Source organism: Serinus canaria, chromosome 6, assembly GCF_022539315.1.
Source record: "Serinus canaria isolate serCan28SL12 chromosome 6, serCan2020, whole genome shotgun sequence".
In the NCBI taxonomy this organism is placed as follows: Eukaryota; Metazoa; Chordata; class Aves; order Passeriformes; family Fringillidae; genus Serinus; species Serinus canaria.
In genome coordinates this window covers 29,629,665-29,654,705 of record NC_066320.1, presented here as the reverse complement: position 1 = coordinate 29,654,705, position 25,041 = coordinate 29,629,665, and the positions used below count along the sequence as shown (strand labels likewise).

The following is a 25,041-nucleotide window of genomic DNA, read 5'->3' as shown; positions in this document are numbered from 1 at the left end:
GGGGAAAGTGATGTCTGCTGCAGAAAAAGGAAAAAAGAAAGAAGAGAAGTGTGTGGAGTGGGCACTGTGAAGGGGAAGGACTTTCTTTCTCATTTAGAAACGAATTCGTTTGATGTATTTTTCTGCATTAATGTAATCCAAAATACTCTGCATAACTTTTTCCAGAGTAACAAATCCTATCCAGAGCTTTCAGGAATCCTTCCAACTTTGTTTTCAGTCCTTGGGTTCTCCTCTCTGGTCTTTCTGTACTGGCCCTGCAGAGAACCACCATGGAGGATAACTCATCCAGGAGATCTTCTGTCATGCACCACTCCAGCATCCATGGGATCACCCAGAAGAAGCCCTCAGGTCCTGGTGACCCAGGGGTGAAGCAGAGCCCCACTCCCTCCCCTGAGCTGAGAACAAACACCCCGGTGAGAGGCTGGCACCTGGGTGATGGGAGAACAACAGCAAGATGTCCCTTTGCTGCTGCTGATGGTGACTGAAATATGTCTCATGAGGCAGGAATCTAAGGGCACCAGTGTGGGAAAACTGCTTTTCATACAGGGCATGATTCTGATTGCTAAAAACCCCCCAATCTGGCATCAACTGAATTTAAAGGGATGCCTTGTGTGATTTAAAAATTCTTTATGAGCCTACATGTTTTCCAGCTTGGGCCTTAAATTATATGAATTTCTCTAGAAATACATTTCAATTAAGAGTTTAACAACAATACAGTATGCTGTCTTATTTATTTTTTTCAATATTTTTACTAAACAGCATTTTCTACTCCAGAGGTTCTAATTCCCCAGGTTTGCAGAAAAGCCAGCTCCTCCCAGAAGTGGTGCAGGGCTCTGTGTTGGGTACTCAGCCCTGGCTGTGCACACTCACTCCCCACCAGCATCCTCCCAACACAGCCACCCTGCTTCCTACACATCTGGGAAGAAAGGAGGAGATGGTTCCTCCTGTGGTTATTTCATGCCATGGAACCCTGACTGCTTGCTGAAAAACTATTTCAAATAAAAATGTAAGGGGTTTTTCCAAGGAAAGTTAATGTTTTCTACCAAAAAAAAAATTTCTCAAAAACTTAAACTCTAGTTCTAGCCAAAAACACAAGACCAGCCTTAGGTGTAGGACTCAGACCAATACTACAAGACAATCACAGAAGTTATAACCAGCTGAGCTTGGTTATTTACAGTGGAAGGCAAGCTGCAATTCCTTCCTTTGATCTGTTTGTTGGCTTCAGGATTACATTTCCCAACCATGCTTTTTAATCACTGTAAACATCAGAGGTGAAGAATTTGGTGGAGAGAAAACTGGCTGCTTCTTGGTGTTTTTGATCAGACCGGGCTTTGATGCCTTCTCTTTCCCCCTTCCAGCCCCTGAGCTTTATTGTGACACCACCACATGGCCTCAGGCTCTGGGATCTGCACATGGAGTGCATTTCCTTGCCTGCATCTCCATCCCCTGAGGGATACAGCCCCAGGGGTGATGCCCTCCCCAGTGAAGAGGGGCAGGGTGCCACACAGTTGCCCCACAATGAGCTCTGACAGGCCACGCTGTCACTCCGTCTCTCAGGGACTCCCCAGCAAGCCTGGAAATTCACACTTGGCTTTTTCAAGACTCCTCACCCATGAGTTTCTCTCTGCAGTGCTGGAAAACCTGTGGAGCCAAGAAACCTGAGAATGGCTGGTGGGAATTCCTGAAAGATGTGCCAGCACCCTGCAGCAGAGAGGGAGGTCCAAGCCACCTGTGAATGAGACACCAGGGGTACAGCAGGAGGCTTTCTGCCACAGGATGGAGCTCAGTGCAGGCTGCAAAGCATTTCTAGGAAGCTCCACAAATACTCCAAGCATCTGAAGCTCTTTGCACTGCCAGTTGTGCCTCCAGGCAGATAAACTGCAAAGTGACTGGAAAAAAAAATCGTGCAGGTGAAGGTCTTGATCATGTCTGAAAAAGTGCAACACCCAAGTGAGTGATGGGGGGAGAAAAGAGCCAGATTTTGTAAAAAGTGACCATGTGAACTCTGTGGCTTCAATTTTGTCCCACTTACTCTGTTCACCAGCTCTTCAAAGTGTTTCTCACACAGAAGTGTATTTTTAACAACATGGAAAAGAACGTGCCAAAATTGGAAACTCAAGCTACTTTTACCCCAGATAAATGGGAGCTTAAATGGCAAAGGAAGGATTTTATTTTTTTTTTTTAAACCAAGAATGGCCAAATTAGTATTAATGGGGCTGATTTTCTGACTGTGAAATCTTACTGAATAAAAATATTTAACAAGAGAAATCCTCAGCCTTCTCTTCTACCTGAGCATCTGCACCACCAGAAACTGCTTTACCAAAGGAGTTAAAAGTTTTCTGCAATAATGCAGCAAATCACTCCATGCAACAAGCACAGACACATTCTGTGGCAGTTTCCCCACAAGGTTCAATCCATGGGGTAAAAAAGTCTTGATTTATTATATAGCATTTGGACAGTTGTGAATGAAAATTTGCCAAAGATCAGAATAATCAACTCTTTCACCCAGGCAGGTTTTTTTTATGCAAGAAAAAAGCACAGAATGGGTCTGAGCAAAATAAATAAAAAATTCCACACTTTTAACCAACAGAACCTTGTGCGTCATTCAGAAATATTTACAGACATCCAGAATCTTTTATCATCAAAAAGACACTCTGGCCTTTCAAATTGCAACTTTTTCTTATATTTTTGTTTACTGATGGCCTTTAAACCAGTGGATATCTCTAACTTTTGGCATCTCTTCATGTCATGTCAAATGCAGGAACTTTTAAAGCTGTTCCTCAGTATTTTTTTCCTCTTCCCTTGAAACATCTCTCTTTTGCTAAGCTGTCATCTGTGAGTTTTAAAGACAGCAGAACCCCATCTACAGCAGCATCCATCACATGAGTCATGGTAGCTATGCCTCAAAAATCAGTTTTTATCGACTGACTGGGCCTCTGGTGCCAACATGGAAATCTTCCAACCTGGAAAGGGCCGGCTGTTTTAACACAATTAAATACAGCCAGGAAGAGGGCTGCAAATGGAAACATGCATTAGCCATTCATAGTATACAAGTCTCTCTCAGAGCCCAGTAAAGTGCAGCATCCCAGCTTCCCTTGCTTATTTAATTAGCACACAATGAAGGCCACTGAATTTCCCTGCAAAAGGTGTTGCGTACTTTGGACAAAAAAGAAAGGAGAAAAGAAGTTGGTTTTAAGTCTAGTCCAAAAAAATAGCTCCTTGGCTAAATGGCACTTTTAATAAAGACGTTTCCAGTGTTTGTTTATTTATCAAAAAGCAGTGTTTCTCTCGGGTGTTTTGATTTTTATTTCTGTGCACAAGAAGGAGGGGAAAAAAGGGGCTTTACTAAGCAAGTCTTTCAGTGAGACACCAGATGATGGATAGTCAAACACAGAGTCTCCTGTAAACACAGAGGTAACCAAAAGGTATGAACTGACTCATAATTGTGTCAACACAGGTCGCAGACCCTTGGTTTATTTCAGCCTTCCTGTTTTTCACAGATTTCTTTTCACACTACACTATTTTTTTTAAGACACAGACTCTTTTCAGTACATCTTAGCGGGGTGCAAAAGCACACACATTTTTACACCAAAATGTGGGCATCTGCACACACATGTAGGCTGTACTGCCACAATTTCAACAGCAGCATTTTCCACCTATTGCTTATGGCTACATTAAACTAAGCTGTGCAGTCCATGACTGCTCTAAATCAAAAAGTCCATCCCATTCCTGCCTCCAGCCTTTCCCTGGAGGCTCTTGGGAAGCATCCAGAAGAGAGGAATACAACAAAACCTCAGCAGCCTAGTGCTCCAGCTCATCCAACCCTCCAAGACTCACTGTGATGATTTTTTATTTTTTTTTAACCTAAGTGGCAAGACTCTGTCTGATGGAAAATGCTGGGAGGAGGACAGACAGCAAAGAGGACTGTGATGAGCAGAACCTGCCTGTATTTGTCCTGATCTCTAAACAAATTGAATTTGGCTGTAGCCTTTCCCTTGTATAAAGTTTAGAACCATGGCTTGGAAGGTTGGAAAGATCATCTAGCTCCAATCCCCCTAAAAGACCCTCCACTAAAAGCCCCATCCAACCTGGCCTTAGAGGAAAAAGCCTTTCTTGGCTCTCTATTCCTGGACTAGAAAGTTAAGAAATTGTTAGGTAGGGGCTGAAGTGCAGACACCCCAAGACACTGAATCCCCTGCAAGTCCCAGAGCAGCTGAAGGGCCAGGAAAGATGTTTCAGTACATTCCCTGCACCTGTGCAGACACTAGACTGAAATCCCGAGTTCCTTTTAAAGGACTTGCAGCAAATAACAAATGAAGGAAGGGTTAAAGCCAGGGAAATTGTTCTTCCTCAGGAAAAGAAGCCATTTAAGGCCAGACTGCAGTGACCAGTGCTTGCTCCTGGGCATCCAGGGAGCACAGAGCCCAGTGCAAGGGATCTGCAATGGATCCAGCCTGAGCACACACATGGAAAGGACTTAATGCTATAGACCCACCCACCCAAGATGTGTCAGACACCCAGTATGAGCCAGGAGAAGTTCAGACAACTGTTTATCTGGGGTGTTTCAACTTCAGAGATTCACTGAAAATGGCAAAGCCAGCAAGGACAGATAACACCATTCAGGCTGAGCAGTGCCTTATTCCTTGTGTAATCACATCCAGCTCAACTCAACAAAAATCAGAGTTACAGAACCAGGATTTGGACCTTATTTCCCACTGTGGAAAAGGCAGTTGCTAAAATTCCCACTTCACAGGTAATCACTGTGGTGACTGAAACCAAATCTGCCCAGAGATCCCACAACAGCTCTTGCCTGGTTACATCACCAAATCATTCACCAAAAAAATGCAAAACAAATTACATTAGGGTGAAGCTGACACACACAAAACCCTTCAGAAACAGCACTTCAGAAATAATTGACAGACAATTTTTTTAAGACTACTCATTTTAGGATAGTACACCTTTGTAAAGAGAGAACTTTTTATCTGGAGCCATTTTCCCCTTTGGGAACCAAGGCTGACAGGACAAAGGGGAAAATTCCCTTTGCAAATTACAATATATTAAGTCAGATTTGCTTCCAGCAGGTTCTGTAGCTTCAAAAATTGGTCAGGCTTTGTATGTTTGTCAACTGGGGAAAACCTACACCCTATTCTCCTGCCTCCCCTCTTTCCTTTACCTCCTTTTAGCTACAACAGAAGGCTAAGGAAGAAAATTTTACTGAAGGAGACCATGAAAAGAGTCTTCCAAACATTCCACATATTTCCTCTGCATAAACATGCTGTGGATTTCTAAAGTAAATAGTGCCAGGGCACTGTCACTCAGACCCCAGGAGTTCACCCAAGTTAGACAAATTATGCTGCCCGTTATCTCAGTTGTTACAGATTCTTGCCTTTCATTCATTCCTTGCCAGTGGCTGGATTTTATGTGCAGGGGAGAAAAGAAGCCTCAAATGCTGAAGTTAACCTCTTGTGGTGAGACCAGTAATCCTGGGCTTTCCAGGGGAGAATGCAGAAGGAGATAGCTACCAGCCTTGTCTGCCAAGGCAGCAGTCAAAAGAATGCTGAAGTTTGGCATGTGTGAGCAGGAGAAATGCAGTGCTATGAAAATGGACACTGCAAGCTCCCTGCCAAATCTGCAGCATTTGGCCCACATGAATAAAACAAATTAAGTTGAAATAAGTTTTTTACATGTCCTGTAAAAAAGCTCCATTAGGTTCAATAGGGGATGGTGCTGATGAGCAAACCTGCCTGGCAGAAGCCTGGCTGCGGCTTCAAACATCATATCCACACCATAATTACCACTAACTTACAGTCAGCAAGGCTCATTTCCACCCACATAAGGAGATACTTACTAGAAGGGAATGCAGGATGTGATGAGGGGATTCCTTTCTGAATGTGTTTTTACAGCCACACTGGAGGGGACAGAGTGAAAGCCCCTGTCCCACATGCCAGGTGTTGTCCAGCTGTGAAACCCCTTTGGGTCCTGGAACCTGTGTATGGAAAACCAAGGGCCTGGATGCTGCTAGCCCCATGCCCTGCCCTGCCAGGGCAGCATTCCAGCCTCTCCTGCCTTGTCCACAACCCCTTTTAGGAACAGAAAATCAGCATTTTTTGCATGGCAGCACCACAGGAGGAGTGTGCATTGCATGTCCACCTGTAAACTGACTCCCTGTAATGATGAGCACTGTTAATGCCATTCTAGTAAACCAGTTCTGATAAAATGTTTTATTGATGCTGTGCTTCCAGAGAAGGGAAAACTCTTACCTATTGTTCTTCTGAGATCTTCACACTGGCTAATGTGAGGGAATTTCAGGATTTCCTTCCACTTTTTGCTTTTGCCTTTGCGTTTCCCTCCACCCCCTGCAGAGAGAGAAATACCAGGGTTAGATTGCTTTGGGGACATAGTTCCACCTGCCCAGTCCCAGTTCTTATGGACACCATTAATAAGTAAAGCTGAGACTCTGTGGGTTGATGTACAAGCAGATCCCTGAAGTGTCCAAGGAAAGGCAGAAGGGGGCTCTGAGCTATCTGGACTAGCAAAAGATATCCCTGCCCATGGCAGGGGGTTGCAATTAGATGACCTTTCAGGTCCCTTCTAAGCCAAACCATTCCATGACTCTATGACACAGGTCAAATCTCAACGTGTTTGAACTCAAAACAGACCTAGGAGGTGGCATCTGCCAGAAGATCAGCTCACTAAAGTCAGTGGGCTTGTTGCCCACCAGGTCCAGCTGAGATGACAGTGCTACCTCCAGCATCAAGCCCTGATTCTATCCCAAAGAAGTGCTGAAAAAATGAAAAATTCAGATTCAATTCCTGCCATCCCCTCCAACCCTCACATCACATATCCTGCCAACATGGCACTACTGCTGCTCTTACACACTCTGGTCACTGCTGCTTCCACAGGAGAACTGAAGGAGAAAATTAATGGCTCCATGAGGAAAAAAATCACTTATTGGTTCTTATCATCTTCTTTCTGCTTTGCTTGGAGAGGCTGTGCAGCCAATGGAGGAGGAGTATCCCTGTGGACATGAGAGCCCAGATGCAGACTGGGATTCTCTGAGTCCCTGTATTTACTTCAATTCAGTCCCTGCACACAGAATCTGATCCACTTGAGTCTATTTTACATGCACTGGCATGCTGAATGACTAATTCTGAGCTGAGTTAATTCTGTAGAGGGGTTGGTAGAGTCACAACTGCAGACTGAGAGTGTCTTGGGTCCTGCATGACATTACAGGCTAAATTAGGAGAGCACTGACTCAAGAATTAGCAGACCACCAGAGAGAAAACAGGAGGCTTGCAAAAGAATCACAAGTATTGCTCTCTGTGGGACATTTCTGATCACACAATGTCACCTTTGGCACAGGAAAGCTTCTTTGGATCTCACCTTTTATTCCTTTGCTTCTGATGGCCAAAGGTTTTGCCATCATGGAGTCTGCCTTGAATTATTTTAAACTTCTTATTGACAGGAACTGATTGCCTTTCTGCAGTATGCAGTGTAGAGCTGAGATATCTGCACTGGCCCTGCAGGAACCAGCTTGTTTGGACTTTCAGGAGCACAGCCCTGCTATCCTTTCCAGGAATCAGACTGCAGGAAAGCACAGAGAGCTGTGACTGCCTCCCCACCACAGAGTATTCTGCCACACAGACATATCCCTTGGGTCTGTAATGAATTCTGCTTCAACCCTCCCTTCAGTGCATCCCAACCACTGCTGCTGAAGCAATTTCCTCCCCCATCCTTCTGCCCACAGCATCAGAGAGCTTGTCTTGCTCTCTTGATCTCACTTGCTGAGGGCCTTAGGTGAACTACAAAGTGCTGTTAAGCATTTTATGGGCTGGGGTGAGCACTGTGATCACCTGTTCACCAACTCTGGAGCACATCTGTTCCCAGATGGCTCTGCTCTGGCTGCCAGTGGCCACAAGGGGTTGGATTCAGCAACCCTAAGGGTCTTCATTGGTATTCATGTCCCCAAAAGCCCACTCCTGCCATCCTGCACAGTGGCTCCTGCATGCCAGGCTGCCACCTCCAATTGCTCCTCTTTTCCTTCTCTTCCAGGGGAATTTTCCTTTGTGCTCCTGCCCTTATGCCTCATCACACTGTACTTACACTTCTCTCCCTGCACCCTCCCTTCACATCCTCCTCTGTAAAAATGATCCTTCCACAGGAATTCCAGCTTCCTTCTCTCTTCCAGTCGTTCTCTATGGCTGCATTTTCTTCTCCAAACCATTCTTCCCTGAACTTTTCTTCTCTTTGTGTTTTTCCTCACACTCATTTATCTTAGAATCACAGAATCCTACAATAAACTGAGGACCCATGAAGATCATTGAGTCCAGCTCCTGGCCCTGCACAGGACACTTCAAGAAACACACCTGTGCCTGAGAATGCTGTCCAAATGTTTTTTGAACTCAGACAGGTTTGGTGCTGTGTGCCCTCCCCTGGGGAGCCTGTTGCAGTTCTCAGCCTCTGGGTGAAAAACCTTTCCTGGTACCAACCTAAACCTCATGTGCCCCTCATTCCTGGCTGCTGCCACTGCAGCACCTCTGCCCTTGCCAAGGGTCAGACAGAGATGCTGCTTGGGGCAAGCAGGAGCTCTCTGCTCAAGGGATGTGCTGGGCAGCAGTGCCTGCTCCAAAAGTACTTCCAAACACTTCTGGAGGCAGTGGGGGTCAGTCAGATGAAACCATCCTTTAGGCTGAATCTGCTCAACACTGGTACATCTTCACCCACTGAAGGTCTACCCTGTAGGCACTAGAGATTCCAGAGCACACCTGCTTCTCCAGCCACCTTTACAGAAGTCCTCCCAAAAAGGCTGCACCTTTAGCAGCATCAAGCCACACAGAATATTGCAGAATAGCCCTTTGCTCTATATGACAGCTCTGAGATTTGTGCAGAGGTGATATGATTCTGCTAAGCTGGGCCAGAACATCTTTAAAATCCATTCAATGTAATATATGTATTGATGTATTTACATGGGATGATGTATTCCTGGCATTAAATTTCCATCAAAACCAGGGAAGGGCTCTGCGGCCCCACGTTACAACCGTGATCAATACAGCCAGCATGTTCCCTTCTCTTTTGTGGCTATCCTCCAAAAATAAGCAGCCTTGCCTGATGAATCATTTGCTCTTAGCTGAGCGTGAAGCAGCGTTCCTGCTTTGCTTGTGACGTCTTTATGTTAAAGATTCTGATCAAGTGCTTTAATCGACCTGACCTTTCCGCTCCCAGCTCTTCTTGTGGAGCCAGCAGTGTTTGCTGCCTCCAAACGTTAACTCTGGGGGGGTTTGAAGGACATAATGCACTGAGACAGCTGAGAGACAGTAAATTGTCTGGCAGAGCTAAAAGCTAAAAGGGGAGGTTTCTCTGAACAGGTCATGGTGCAGGTTGCAGAGGGAAGCTTTTTGCACGTTGCCTCGACTGCTGCCCTTGCACCCTCTATTCCATACAGGAGGATTTGCATCCTTCAAGGCAGTTCTCAGGGCAGGACTTGACAGACGTGCCATGTTTAAAATCTAAGTTCCATCATGTGGTGTTGGGGGGTCTGACTGCTTTAAAATTTTGCTTTGCTGCTGACAACCAAAGGTGAGCTGCCAGCAGCAGCATGAAAGCTCAGCCCTGCTGCCTTGCCTGCACTCAACAACTCAGCATTTGCAAACTGAGGGCTGAAGCTAATTCTCTAACATGTCAACCAGTCCTGCAGGAAACAAAAGCATTTGCTCTACATCCTACCTACTGAAAAATACATGGCATTTTCTACATCATCTTGTGATGCTGCATGGCAAATCTAGCTCTGATCTCTGCCTGTGAGGAGAGAGACATAACCAGAGGCACACATGTAAAACATCTGCCAGCAGGAATTACCCTTAGCCTAAAGTGCCTACATTTTTTTTCCCTCCATTATTCAGTATATACTTACTCTCCTAACACCAAGAGGAGACAGGAAAACACAAGCATATTATTAAGCCAGTGAGATATTAAGTCAAAATTAAATGAGAAATCAGAGACAGAGGACAGAGCTGAAGATGCAGCTGAAGAAGCCAAGGCTTTGAGCCTGTTAATTCTGCTAAAGACAGCACCAAGCCATGCTCCTGCTCAGATGATTGAAGATTATTTACAACACAGAGTAAAACATATTGTTGGATGAATTTATTCTAGCACCACGCTCGTAGTATATTCCATTGGTGCCTCGTGCCATCATGCAAGGTGGATTTTAAGGATGGATTCCTACTGCTGCTCTGTTCTTGGCCAAGTTGATAAGACAGCAACACATCCCATGCTGCCAGGCCTGGCTAATCCAAGACAACCAAGTATTTCATCCAACTGCATTAGCTGCAATCTAGCTGATCCACAGATCACTGGAGGATGACTACAGCTTCTATCTTGCACTTCACAACAGCACCTGGGTTGTCACCCAGTGCCTCCCCAAAAACAGTAGAGAGCTCTGTAGCCCCAGAATGCAAGGCTTGATTACACAGTGAAAGCAGTGAAACAAACTCCAAAAATATTAAAAGTCAGAAAAATCATGCTTAGTGTTCTGTTTCCACTCACAAGATGTTTACATTTCCTCTGTTTTTCCTCTTTCCATCCTTTCTCTGCTCTGTCCCAGGAAGGCATTTGAACCTATGTGTTCTACATGGAGTTGCCATATTAGAGTAAGGTCTGGCCAGTACAGGATGGACTGCAGGCAGCTTCAGAGGAAGATCCTGGAAAGCTGTTTCTGAAGTATTTGAAAAACATTAAATTTGTTCCATATTCTGTTAATTAGATATGGCTAATAAAACATGAAGGTGTATGGCTTCCAAACAATTTCTTCTCCTTTTTTAGCATCTGTGCTACTTAGAATCAGGCTGTTCTTATGATCCTGGTAAACGCCCTGCACTGTTGAATGCCCTCATGTCTCATGTGGGTGTGAATACCAAAGATTAACTGTGTATTTGTGAAGGAAAAGAATACTAATTTTAATCTTGTTTTCCTAGAGCGCCTTGTCCTAATGAGACATCATGAATAAAACTTACCAGCCCATCATTTTCCCCTAGGAATTTTTCATGTCTAATACATTCAGCCTCTAAGGCAAACAGTTTCACCCTTATTTGAGCTGTTTCATGTGGAAGTTCTCCCAGGTTCACTATTCTTCTTTCCTATTAGTTCCACCTACACTCAGCTGTACGAGCAAATAAGACTGGCTTGTTTTTAAAGAATTAAAGACTGCTTGCTCTCTGCCCTTCATCCTGCCTCTCTCCTCTGGGAAAAAAAACCCCAGGAACCCTGGTTTATTCCAAAAAGATCTTAGATGATACTCCTGATTTAACCTGTGCTTAAAACAAGCACTTACAAGCCTGCCAGGAACCTCTTTATGAATCCCCTCCCATCAGCCCAAAGAAAATGCCATGAGTATGAGGGCTGGATTTCCAAGAGCAGATGGGTGTCCACCGTGGGGTGCAGTGCTTCTGCAACCCAGTCTCTTTTATCAGACACAATACAAAGTCCACTGCAGGCCCTCAGGAGTGAATCCTGTTACACAGCCCCTCTTATGGACGCTAATCTGGTTTTATCTCCCGCAGCCTTTTTTGATGAGGTCTGGAGAGTCACAGACCATGATGAGGGTTTTGTGCCCATCTCCCCTGCTGCCAGAGCACATTTGCTCAAAATGCTGCTACAAATACCTAAGCCTGACAACCACTGTGTAAAATACCTCACTGCTTTTTGGGAATGAAGAGCAGATGTGCTTCTTGTGCAAGCCTCCAGAACCACATTGACGGAAGTTTCACAAGCAAAAGCACAAGCAAAAATATGATGCCAGTTCCAGAGGGAGAACATGCAAGAGTCAGGCTGGCTTTGCCATCTGAGGGCAAAATATTTTATATCCAACTGGCATCCTAAGTACCATTAACCTTGGCTTAGAGAAGTCAGTGTTGATAAACACTTAACTGCAGGAATATCTGCCTATGATTTAAAGAAGAGGTCAGGTAATACTGCAAATACTGATAAGAGGCTGAAACATGACTTTAACAACACATTTTTGATGATGATGATGATGATGATGATGATGATGATGATAATAATAATAATAATAATAATAAAAGAAGAAGAAGAAGAAGAAGAAGAAGAAGAAGAAGAAGAAGAAGAAGAAGAAGAAGAAGAAGAAGAAGAAGAAGAAGAAGCTTTATTAACATCCACTACCCTAAGGGACACAGAAAGCTAAGGGATTAGTCTTTGTCCTCAGGGCTTAACTATCATATGTCAAGGCCATTCTGTTATACCCTAGGAATATAAAGGAGTCTTTGCACAAGCTACCTGCCTGCCTGGTTAGAGCACACTGCAAGGACTTAACTAAACTTAAAAATCAAGCCTTTAATTTCTTCTCTAAGTCTTAAGTAGGCATCCCAGTTTGTGGCATTCTCACACAACTCTGCCTACATCCTCCACTGGATATTTTTAATGCACCTTTTGAGATTATTTGAACAAGTTTTCTTTGGGTTTTGTGGGTCAGTTCACATATACTGGGTTTACATTTCACTGCTATGCTAACAGAGAGTTGCCTGGTCACAAATTTCCCTGGATGCAGTTTAATTTCCCCCAACATAAACACCGATAGTTTGTCTACTATGGTATCTCTCTTTCTTTTATACCTTTTATTTAACTGCATTGTGTTTATCTGCAGCTGATAAATGAGCAAAAAGAGATTGTTGGCTTTTATACCACAAACAAAAATCATCCAAAAGATACAAATCATATGGAAGATTTGCAATCTATTAAAAACAAACAGTAAATTGAACAAAAATAAAGCCAGCTATAATCTAAAGCAGTAAAGAGCCCAAAATTTCAATTTCCTATCCTTGACCTCAAAGTAAACAAGGCTACTGGCACAAACCCAGGCATTTTTGTTGTGTTTAGAATGCACTGCCTTGTACTGGCTGATTCAACATATCTGGGGGACTGTTGAGAGGTTTTCCTCATCAATAGTGTGGACAACATAAAAAAAAAATTGCAACACTTCCATATCAATGATTACTATGGGAGACCAAGATACTGAACAGAGCTGTTGAGATTCAAGGTTTTCACCCTGCTGAAAATATTACATCTCCCAGTGGACCTTTTCTCCAAACTGCAGCTGAGACCATATTTCAAAGTTCTACAAAATTCTGATGTAAAGACATGAAACCACTTCACTGTGATAACATTTGAGTCATCTCAGTTCTCTAACGTCAAAACATTATCATAGAACCTATCAAATAGAGTGCCAAGATATCAATGGAACAAAATGGGTATGGTAAATTGACACTCTTTACTTTGTTAAGATGATGTTTCTATATTGTCAATAAGAAGGTAGAAAAAGCAAATCATCTTTTCTTTTTAGCAGACACTTTCCTGCAAACCCTTTAATTTTTGACAAAACTTCATTCTCTGAAAGGAAGATTCTTTTGTCAGAAATGTTCTCAACTGTCACATGCTCTGAAGTACACAAGAATTAAACAAGGAACGTGGTCTCCCCATAGCTGAATGTTTGAGTGACTCTAAATTCCCACTTTTCTTACCAATTTCCTCGAGTTAATTTGCACAGCTGTGAGTTACACTGACTGTAAGAGACCTGCTTCCCATTCTTCCAAAGGAAGAATGCAAATCCCTGCTCCAGAAATCCTGCTTGAATAGGGCTTGATAACATCTTTCCAGGAAGGAACTCCTCTTTAAGCAATGGCTTTTAAACTTATGACCTGTTCTATATATTCATTACCCTGTTTAGCAACATGCATGCAAGCTACCAACCAATGCCTCCAAACCCAGCCCTGCAAATGCAACGTGGGGTGGTCCTGTGCATGGCCAGGATGATGATCTTGGTGGGTTCCTTGTAATTCAGGATATTCCATGGGTCTGGGGACTTATCACCCACATACAGTCCATGCATTGCCCACAGGGACTGCCCAGAGGGGTGTGTAGTGCTCCTGGATAGGGCTGTGATCCTCAAAGAGACCAAATGCTCTCAGGGCTGGCCCCTAAACCCAAAATACCTTACAGGAACTCCTGGATCCTAGTGAGACACTGAGTAAGTGAGGAAACCTAAAAAGCTCTGCAGATTTGCTGATCCATAATGTGCAGTTCTGATGTTTAGCGACACAACTGCACAATGTGCAACATGAGACAGGCAGGAGGGTTGCAAGGAAACCTGGTCCTGGTACAGGCAAATACATGGGGTTCAGCTCTCCTGAAAAACATGATGCCAGTTCCAGAGGGAGAACATGCAAAAACCCAGCCCTGAGCAGGAAACTATGTGGGTTCTGTCTGTCCCTGTCAAAGAGCTGTGTGGGCTTTTTCTCCTGCAAATAGTTCTGCAGTATCTAAAAAAATAACTTAGCCTCTGTGTTCCTGACATTTGAGTCTTAAAAGGAGTATTTCTGAACTGTGGGGAGGAGATCCAGCTGGAGGGGAGGTGAGAATTCAAGTGTTCCTATCAGCAGCCTATAGCCAAGCTCTGAGAATTATGTTCTATTCTGGTTTTTTACCCTCACCTAAATAAACCTACCAATGAGACTAAAGAAAAGAATTTTCATAAACATCATGAAAAATTAATAGCTTGAGACTAAAACAAGAGCTTGTTTTATTAGGCCTGGCTGATTAATCAGTTCCAGCAAATTGGTGGAATTGGCAAAGCTTTGAGATGTTCTGACAAGAACCCAGAAATCCACGTGTTAAAAAATGGTGAAAATTAGACTGGGAACCTCCTTAGTACATGTGTATGGGCTGTACTGCCAGAATTTTTTTAGGGGAATTTCCCTTCTGTGACACCTTTTGCTTCCAGAGTCAGCCAGGAAGAAAAGTGCAGCATCACAACATGTCTCACACTAAGTCATGTTCTATTTGGAATTAGGATCAGACACATTTTTCTTCACCAGAAAAGCAGATACCTACCATCTTCCTTGCTCCCCGTGGCCAAGCAACACACTAATTTCTCAGAAATATTCATAAAACATAAATTAAACCCTAGATATATGGGAGCCTCCAAACATACCATAGGGGCAATGTGGAGAGGGACTGAAACCCCCCTGAAATGCCTGGTTACAACAAGCATTTGCCAGTGTCAGTGACTGACTGGCAGAGGGGAAGAGGTGTGGGCACAAGCATTGATTTGGAGGAAGGAGATTCTATGTGCATACCAGGGAAAGCTGTAAGAGGGTGCACAGGACTGATGCAAAAGGACATGGCCAGCTTTAGGGGAGACTTCTCCCTCCCTGGGCTCCAAAGGCTGGCTTTGGCCCCACCATCTTGTCCAGCAACAAGGTACCAGCACCTGCTTTCTGTGGATGGTGCTGCCAGATCCCCCCTGAAACCACAGAAAAGCTCCTCTTTAAAAAGCACTGACAGCCCAAGCTGATGGTAACAGTATTGTATACGTCAGCTTTGGGGATCATTATTGTAAAAGGTTACAGAAGGGATTTGGGTTAATGGAGGTAATCTGTGATTATCTGATGCAACAGATTGCTCTGCCAGTGACTCATTCCTTCTGCCACAATATACTCTGGGCTGCAGCTGCAAATAGAGAGCAGGATGGAGCTGGCTCCCAAGCTAAGGCTGTCCCTGTTGTCTGGAGAAAGCCCTACAGGAGGGGGTGCCAAGGCATTGCAGGTGTGTGACAGCCTGGCACAGCTTTCCTGAGGGGAGTGGGCTGCAGGAGTGTACTACAGTCACTCTTTCTGGGGTGTTACTATAGCTACCAGTTGAAGGACTCCAACACAAAAAGCAGAACTAAAAAAAAAAAAATAGAAAAGAAAAAAATTAGGAGGTAGAAGACAAAAAGCAAGGGAACTTGCAGAGCAAAAGCAGAGGGTTCCTCTGATTAGCTAATGAAGTGCTTCAAAAGCAGTGAGTGAAAAATGAGGCTCGAAGGTTGCATGGTGTAAGCGTCAGATGATGCAAGCAGCTGGCCCAGCTCGGCTGCCTCTCCCACCCACCCACCCACCCGGCTGGCTTAATAAACACAAACCAGAGCTCTGTGCCAGCCATGGATTAACTATTTCCTCATGGCTCACACAGTCCTGCTCTTCCACTGGCTCTCACTGCAGCCCTAGGGCCAGAACAAAAACAAGGTATTGATTTGGGCCATCAGCCCCTCTGAGAGCAGTGTGGCAGCAAAGATCCTACCACCAGGGACTCCAGGAGTGAGCATAAGCTAAGTACTGTCATAGCCTGGAAGATGAAGCAAGAAGAATAAACAGCACCATGCAGCAATCCCAGACCTCCCAGCGGAAAGCCCCTGCCTCTGCTCTGGATGCCCAAGGCAGCCCAAAGCACCAAAAGCAGCTGCAGCCAGGGATGGGCACTTCTAATATGTACATAAATCTAAATAAATGTATGATTCCCACTCACATGCTTTCCTGACAGCCAGCTGCTCTCTTTGCTTGCTGTTGTCGTCACTCAGAGATTAATGTCGCTGCCTGGGACAGCTTATTAGCAATTTTTATTACAAAGCATATACATTTGGCTGGTGGTGGGCAAGAGCTAAGCCTCTGAGTAAATAAAATACCAGGACAGCTCGCAGGGAATGACAGAGAACAGATATCTGTAGGGTCTTTACCCTGGCTTTGAAAGGCAATAATGGCAGGAGGTCAGGGATCAGCAGCTTAATTGTCCAGTGAATTAATGGTGACGAATGTCTGTTTCCCCTCTTGTTAAAAGTGACACCAGATATTTCAGAGAAAGCAGAAGCACACTTGGCTACAAAGGAATGTTTTGAAGGCTGAGGCTGAGATTGTTGCCAGCCCCAGCCCGTCAGAGCAGCGCAGGTCAAACAAGTCACTGTGGGGAACTGCTGCTGACTCCAGCACAAACCAGAACCTTCTGGGCCCAGTCGAGCAGACACAGATTACCCTGCTCACTCTGGAAAGAAACATTGTTTGTTTGTGTTTAATAAAAGAGTCAGATCTAGAGCTTTGAATATGCAAGCATAAAAAATATATGTAAAAAAAAATTAAAATTAGAGGACTGTGAATTGCACCATAAAAACCAGCCCGCACTTGTTTCCTCTCATTTTGAAGAAAAATGGAGAGCAACAGGAAAAAAAAATTACCAGAATATATTAAAAAATGAAAAAAACTCTGTACTTCTTCCCTCTCCAGAAAATGTCCCTTTTTCATTGTCCTGCACAACCCTGGTTCAACAATGCATCTCATGGTGGAAATTGTCATCATGGGAGGAATAAGGAAACTGGAAATACATGGGGACCACTTTCACCCAGTTAGTGACATTTTCTGAAGCTGCCTAATATTTTTCTATTGAAACAACTTCCACAGGGAAGAATGAGGTCTACTTATTTATTTTTTTCCAGTTGCTCAATCTCACTGCAATTCAGATTTTCATGAGTAGCTGTAAGAAGGATGAAAGCTTCCCTTTGTTTTAAGGTGGTTATGTTAGCTTTGAGCTGTTGTGAAAGAGACTGTAGGGCACATCTTTCCCCTTCATCTGAATACACGTGAACCCCTCTGGTGTTTAATTTAAGCTTCACAAACAAGGGACAACAATTTTCTGACTATTAAAAAACACAGTGTCAACCTACCAGTCAGTTTTTGAGAAGCATAATGTGACTTCTTACATGGCAAGCAATCCCCCTCATTAGGGGACATGCTGATACCTTTAATTAACACTGGTAATATATAACACTGTTAACAAGGATGCATAACCCTGAATTAGGTGACTAAAGTCTAAGTATTCTTTCAGCAGTGTTTTCTACAGGGTCATGATGACTGCAGACAGCCACACTGTTTTTTAAGTCAATCTATGTGCTCAGTCTCTGGCTGAGCTAATTATAATGGTGCCTTTAGCATCACTGCCTTTAAGTGTCTGCCAGCATGTCCCTAACAAACCACCAGGTCCATGTTTTTCTAGCCCAGACAGAAGAGTCTGATTATCAGGTCAGAGTTCATTCCTCTCCAAGGCCAGGCTTCCATCCCACATGAATCCAGCTTGCTGAACTTCAATTACCAGTGGAGAAGTTCATGACAAGACATCATTGAACAGTGCATTTGTTTGCTTCTTGCTGCTGCCCCTAATCAGCACCTGGGGGAGGAAGGCTGCTGCCTCCTCAAAGGCTAAGAAGACTTTAAATGGTCCTCAAGGGCTAAGGGAGGCATCTGGCTCAGCATTTCCAGTGTGAGCATGGTCTGACCTTCACGTGGATGCCAGACAGACAGCCGTCCCTGCAGGCCCCATGGCCCCTGTCCTTCCAGCTGAGCAAACCAAGAGAGGGGCTTTAGAAAGGCCAGTGAGCTGCAGCTTTGGGAAGGGCAGTGGCCAGGGTGCAGCCCACACACCCTGCCCCAGTGCTGGTGGCACAGAGCACAGCACTGCAATGCCAGGGGCACGACTGGGTATAAAGTCAATTGCACGGAGTGTGATTCTGATAAATGAGGTCTGTGTACTGCTTGTGTGGCACTTGGAGTCACTCTTGAGCTGAACAGATCTACAAGGAAGTCACAATCTCTGCAGCAAGAAACACTTTCTGTCCAGGTGTTTTATGAAACTCATTTTTTAGGGCTTGCTATCATCATTCCTTGTAGGGTGTCAGGGCAGGGAAAAGAAATACAGCTATTGCTTTAGATAAAATTCTGATTTTCAAACTCATGAGAGAAAAACCCCAAGCAGCTGGGCAGAAAATCCCAGCCTCCTTATCTCACCCAACTGCCCCAGCGACGCCACACGCTCTGCACTGTGCTGAGTAACACAGCATCAAACACTGATCTTCTTGTCTAAGCATCTAAGCCCAAGTGGCCCATGTGCTATTTTAGCACCTCCTGGGACCATTCTGGGAGATAATGTAATTAATATTATCTTGGTGACGGCTATTTATCACATCCCACTGGGAAACTGCAATCTGTGCTCGTGGAACTTGAACCCAATTAATACCCACTTCCTACCAGTTTCAGGTGTCTCCTAATTTGAAGATACATTTACAGACAAAACAGGTCAGTAACTCTTCCCAGTGAGCCAAGCAGCATCTTAATCACCCGTGTTTAATAGGAAACAAAGGACTGAGCACTGATAAAGTTCACCATTATGCTTTTGAGGAAAAGAAAAGTGACTAGAGAACAATCTGATAACAGGAGAATTTGCTTCCTGTGTAACTCAATATTTATAAACCCTCTCAGCAAGGGGGCAAAAAGGAAATAATTTCAGCTGGCTGAAGTTAACATTCCAAAACACATTTTAAAATGACAACACAAACAGGACTCCAGCTGGAAACAGTGCTTCTGGGAAAAAACATGCAGAAACAAGAGGAGGCAGGCAGGCCAGGGCTCCTGGCAGAGGCTCTCCAGGTGCCTGGGGACATTCCTGCACCTTGCACAGTCCAGAGCCACCCTCAACCTCCCCAACAGCAACAGGGGACAGGTGTCAGGGCAGCAGGTGGAAGCAGGATTGTCCTGGCAGTGCTCTCCACTTTTGATGGAATGACTGGATTTAACAAACTCCCTCTGTCTCCAGCAAACACACAAGTGCCTCCAGAGGTATGAAGACATGGGATTTTTTTTTTTCAAGGTAAAGGCTAGCCTTTCAGTCTTACTAGGATCTTCAGTTATTTTCTCTGCTTTTCTATAGAACCTTCTTGAAATGCAGGCTGTGATTGCCCTAAAACCTGTCTCAAGGGCAGCACTAGTTCTCGACCCCAACAGCCTCAAGTCCAGCACCTACAACTCCAGCTGATTTTATGGGGAACCACAAATTCCAGCAAGCCCTTCAACAAGCCCCTTGTGAGAGGGAGAGATAAGGACCTGAACTGAGGAGTGCCCTCTGCACAAAATTGCAAGTACAGAGTATTTCTGAAGTGCTGTTTTCCAAGGCCTCCTGGTATGGAAGTTTTTCATGGGAGTATAACATGGGAGATGTGGAAGAGTGCTTTCAGTGAGAATAAAATTAAATATAAATTATTTGTATTTTATGCCTAAAAAGGCAATGTTCTAAATTATTTAAAAAGAAATTTTTATCTCCCAGAGGCAGAAAAACAAGTTAAGGGGAGAAAAAATCCCAGTAGAAGGTGCAGTTATTTTGTTTCACATTTTCCACATTAGTAGATGACAAAGTCATTGCAGTTTGCTGCCTTGGCTTCAGATTATCAAGTAAAAGATTTCTAAGTTGCTTTTAAAGTACATAAATAAAAATAATAAAACCAACACAATCCTTGGCTTTTCAGCAGTGCCCTCTACTTAAAGACATAAAAGCATTTTGCAAACAAAAATAGGGAAAGCTTTTCCAGCTTTAAGATTAATTTTGCCCTCACATAAATTAGCATGACTTTTACAGTCGTGTTGAGACACTCCACATGTGCAACTGGGAAAAGAAATTATCACAGGCAGTTTAAATGCTCAGCTTTAATTAGGAAAAAGAAAACCAAAATAAAACCAGACCCATTCTTCTTGAAAAGTTTTCCAGTTGATCTTGTCAGAAGACATAAGAAAACCAGGGCTGCTAGATGCTAGCAGGAAAAGCATTCCTAAATTTGTTTTAAGCTGCCCAGCTCTGGAGAGAGAACACACACAGGTGTGGATGCCCTCCATCAAACAGCTGGTCACTTGTCCAGGGGTTGCACATCACCCTCCTGCTGCTGAGAGAACAAGCAGCTGGAGAGAGCAAGAAGATCTGCTGAGAACAGCCTGACACTCGCCCTTTACCAGACCCTGAGCATCCCCTGGCACGGATGTTTAATCACTTCCACTGCTCACAGGACAACTTAGCATCTGCTTTTCTGCAGTGCCTGGGGCCAACAAACTCAGGACCTCTTTGTACAAGGCAACACATGAACACAGATCCATCCCCAAGAGTTTGCAGCTGGGTGCAGCAGCCAAAAGCACTCCCCGTGACGTGCTGAACCCGCTGCTGCCGCTGGGGATGCCGCCTCTGCCTCCAGCAAGGGTTAGGATTTCATCCCCTGTGGCTTCAGAGGGTCACAGTTTTCCCACTCATCAACACAATTGCTTTCTGAGGAAGGCCCATTTTTCAAAATGGGGTGGTATTACTGAAAAAACATTAAAAGTTGCCAGGAACAATCAACGGCTGTAAATGCACTGTTGTCCAGAGCTGACTGCATTTCAAACAGATTCAATAAAAACATGATGATGGAAAGAACATTGAAAAATTAAGAGCAAGTCAGACCAGGTGTTTCCCCTCACTTTCACCCTGACATTTCTTGTCTTTCTGTCTTCTGCCCATCTCTAACATTTCTAGCATTAACTGCTTATTTTATTTTCCAGTTTTGTCTTCTTTTCACCTCTTGTTGACTATCAGCCTCTGAGGACACCTTCTGTCTCTGACCTGTTCTAAACTGGACTGCTACCCCTCCACATTCTTCCTACTCTTGAAAGCAACCCTAGGTATAGGGGCTGGGAGCCTCTTGCTCTTCTCTTTCCTTGTTTCAGGGAATGCCTCTAGGAATGGACTGCAACAGGCATGCAGCAGTCTCTGAAGAATAAAACACAAGGGATTTTCCATCTGAAATCACTTGCCACAGGCCTGTTCATCCTCTTCAGGAGCTGACACAACTGAATAGAAGGAATTTATGGCAATTTGCTCACACACACAAAGGGAAAAAAAAAATCCAAGAATAGCACTTTGGTCTTGTCCTGAAATCCAAGAGAGATACAACAGCAGATGTCTTTCATCTATATGACCTTTTCCACTAAGACAAAGAGAGACAGGATATTAAATCACAGTTTAAGATTTTTATGACTCTTGGCAAGCATTTATTTATTATGGGTTTGTTTGTTTTGGGACTTTGTTTTTAGGCAAAGTGTTATTTTTTGTACTTTTCATGGAACTCCAACTGAAATACCATAAAAATGTCTGAGACAAATTTCTTTTGGGTGATTTGCACATTTTCAAAGTCACAAGCTGACTCCCCTTCCAACTCCCATTGCTCAGACCAGTGTGTTTCAACCAGAACACCATATGACACGAAGACTGCAATTATTTTTTCACAAAGTCATGGGAAGCCTTGCTGGTATGTGCCATCATCATGTGAGGGGGACAAAAGGAAATCCTTTAACCAGCAGATCTAGATCAGGAAACATGCTCAAAAGCTGTACCATGAAAATCCCTCAGTGGCTACAGTGGGGAACACATGGTGACAGCAGGACACAGCACGAGGAATGTGAAAGAAAACACAGATTAATTGCATTTGTCTTCTTAATTTCCTTACACCCTTGGCTGGAGAGGAGCTCTCCCTACCATGCTCAGCTTACCTTACAGATGACTAAGCAGACAGGAGGATAGGGATGGCACCAGGAAAGACAATCCAGGGGAAAGGACATTGACCTCAGACCCTGGGAGGATTAGTTTTAAGTCCTTCTTCTAGCACAGATTTCTCACGTTATTTTAGGCAAAGAGCTGGGCTGTGTAAACTCCTTGTGAAAGTGTGATCACAGGAGGTGGCTGAAGCAGACACAGGTCTGCTCACCCAGCCCCTCTGGGGCTGTTCCCCCTGCAGAACAGCAGGTTTAATGGGCTGTGCTCCTGATTCACACCTGCTGAAACTCCCCTTACCCAACGGGCTCTGATCCCTGCCTGCAGGCTCATCCCACCTAAAGCTCCACAGCATCTCCACTCTGAGCCCTTCATCTTGCCCCCAGTCAGCTCCCAGCACATAACACAAACCCAGAGCATTTCCTGAGCCTGCCTTTGATATTGATGGGTGTAAATACATTAAAGACTGAGAAACCCTAAAGCCTGATAGAAATTTTCAGTGAAACATTCTTCCCTCAGAAAATACCCATCAGCCAAAAGTAAATGTTTCACAGATCTATTCACTTCTGATAACATTTTTTTTTTAATTTAGGAAATTTAAAAGGTCCTCAGTAAGATTAAAACAGTGTTTCAGCTTCTGATTCCGAGCTATTTGACCCCTTTTAAAATACTACATGATATCACAAGGAATAAAATAAAGATGGTGTCACCATTTATTCCCAAATAAAACATATAGGCTGAGTTCAAACATTTTTCCTCCTCAGATTTATTTCACAGCACATTAGAAATGTTTGTATTCCCTTTGTCTTAGAATAGAAATGTTTTCTTGAAATTTGGGAAGGAAAACAAACAAACAAGCAAAACCCCAGAACAGGACAACAGCAGAACCTTTGGCCCTCCAAACCTCCCCAAGGCCCTCAGCTCTTGCAGTCGTGAGGGCAGGTGAGGACAGGCTGGAACTCTGCGTGTTCTTTCTGAGTGACTAAAACACAACATGGGCCAAATGCAACCACATGATACTTCCAAAACGAGAGCACATATGGCTGAGCATTTCTGAAAAGTCAAAATCTGCTCGCTCCGAAATCAATGGGCGTTTTACTCTTGACTTCTTGGAAGCAGGGTTAAGTCAACACCGGGTAAGACGGGAAAATCCCAATCAGAGATCAAGCACAGCGTTCCCCCTCAAGATTATTCATAAAGTGTGTGCAGACGTCATGAGAAAACAGAAGGTGCTACAGTGCTGTTATTTTTAAGCTGAGGGTGAGAAAATAGGCAGTGAAGCGTAGAGCAGAACTTCGTACGTTGCTTTGTCACCAGTCTTGTTAAGGAGCTCGGGGAATTTATTTTAGGGAGAAAAAATTCGTAGTTATTTCTGCTTCTTCCATTTAGAACAGACTTACTTTTACATGAACTTTTACAGGTTTTTTTGAATACTTCTGTATTTTCTGAAGGTATTTCTTTTTGAATGCTGTTTTTCTGTGACCCTCCCCATTTTCAGAACCACTGAAAATGTCCAAATATACTTCTTTAAAATACCTAGAAGACGTCAGAAGTTATATTCAGAATTTAAATCAGGTCCTAGCTGCCTGCAAAGCTTTTGCAGAATTGTGTCTTCCTTCTCTTGCAAAGAGCAATCAATTTGGAGAAGCTGAGGCAGTCACTGAAGTGGATCACAGGGAGCATCTGTGCTCAAAAAAGGGAGACCATTTCTAATCATCAGCATTGCAGGACTGTAATCCTTGAACTCAGGCATGAGCAATTATCAGTGTGAGAGCATAATTTATTCCTTGTAGTCAGCCACAAGATGGATATCCCATTGGGCACCAGTTAGATTGTTAGACTCATTTTAGAAAGCTTAGCAACACCACTTATCACGTATGAAACAGCACTAATGGCAGGCAGCCTGAGCCATCAGATGAGTTTAATAAAGGGATTCACTAAGTTAGCCCTGCTCCCATCATGCAGGGGGGGCAGAAATCCTGGCCTGTAAAAGGAAGTACAGTAGCTTCTTGGACTTTCATACTGAAATCTTCCTTTGCTGGAAATCTCTCAACTGACATACACACCCTCATCCATGCAAAAATGTTAGAGTATGCTACTGAATTCACCACAAGAAAGGAAATATGAGAAAAGTATAGGATTTCAACAGCAGGACCTTGGGTCCATAGCTAATCTAACTGACAGCACACAGGAGTAATCCTGTCTGCATTACAACTAATAACTCTCCCACCTCACCTGTCTGACAATCAACAAGGGAAACACACAGAGACTTTTCTCTGTATCTCCCAGTCAGGATTACCGCCCCATCCCAATAAATGCACTGGCAGCTCACAGTTTGTGAGCAGCAGAGCCTGATCCAGCAGCTGGGACCTTCCCTCGCCGTCCTCCAGGGATGACGTTCCCCAGGAGCCGTCCCTTCCTTCCCTGTGGCTGCTTTTCCCATCCCAGAGCTGACCAGCCCCAGCCACCCGCTTCATGAAGCTGGACAAAAGCAGCCACTCAGTGTGGCTTGGCCAAGGTGTAAAATATCTCAGACAGGAATTTGGGTTTGCTCAGCCCAGCGGTCCCAGGCGCAACTGCGACACCCGCAATTAGGGCTTGCGGAGAACACACATCGTTACAGCTTCACCCCTGGGCATTCACCAAAAGAGAGATTTGCTTTTCTAATTGGCTCAATATTTTGAGAAGGTAAATGGTGAATAATAACAGCCTCGGCAGGAACATGAGACGGGATGAAAGCAACACAAACTCCCCGTTTACGCTGCCGGCTTCGTGGCGTGAGCCACATGTTGATTGACTTGCAGCTCTGGGAGGAAAGTGTCCTGCAGA

At 44.1% G+C, this 25,041-nt stretch overlaps 1 protein-coding gene across 1 annotated transcript in view; it reads right to left on the bottom strand.

Annotated features, from left to right (window-relative positions):
- GRK5 (G protein-coupled receptor kinase 5) overlaps positions 1–25,041 on the bottom strand; it is a 154,840-nt gene that overhangs the window by 86,523 nt on the left and 43,276 nt on the right. The window contains exon 2 of the mRNA XM_018910578.3: positions 6,261–6,356. Coding sequence (XP_018766123.1) covers positions 6,261–6,356 — 96 coding nt within the window. The remainder of the gene's footprint in view (positions 1–6,260; positions 6,357–25,041) is intronic.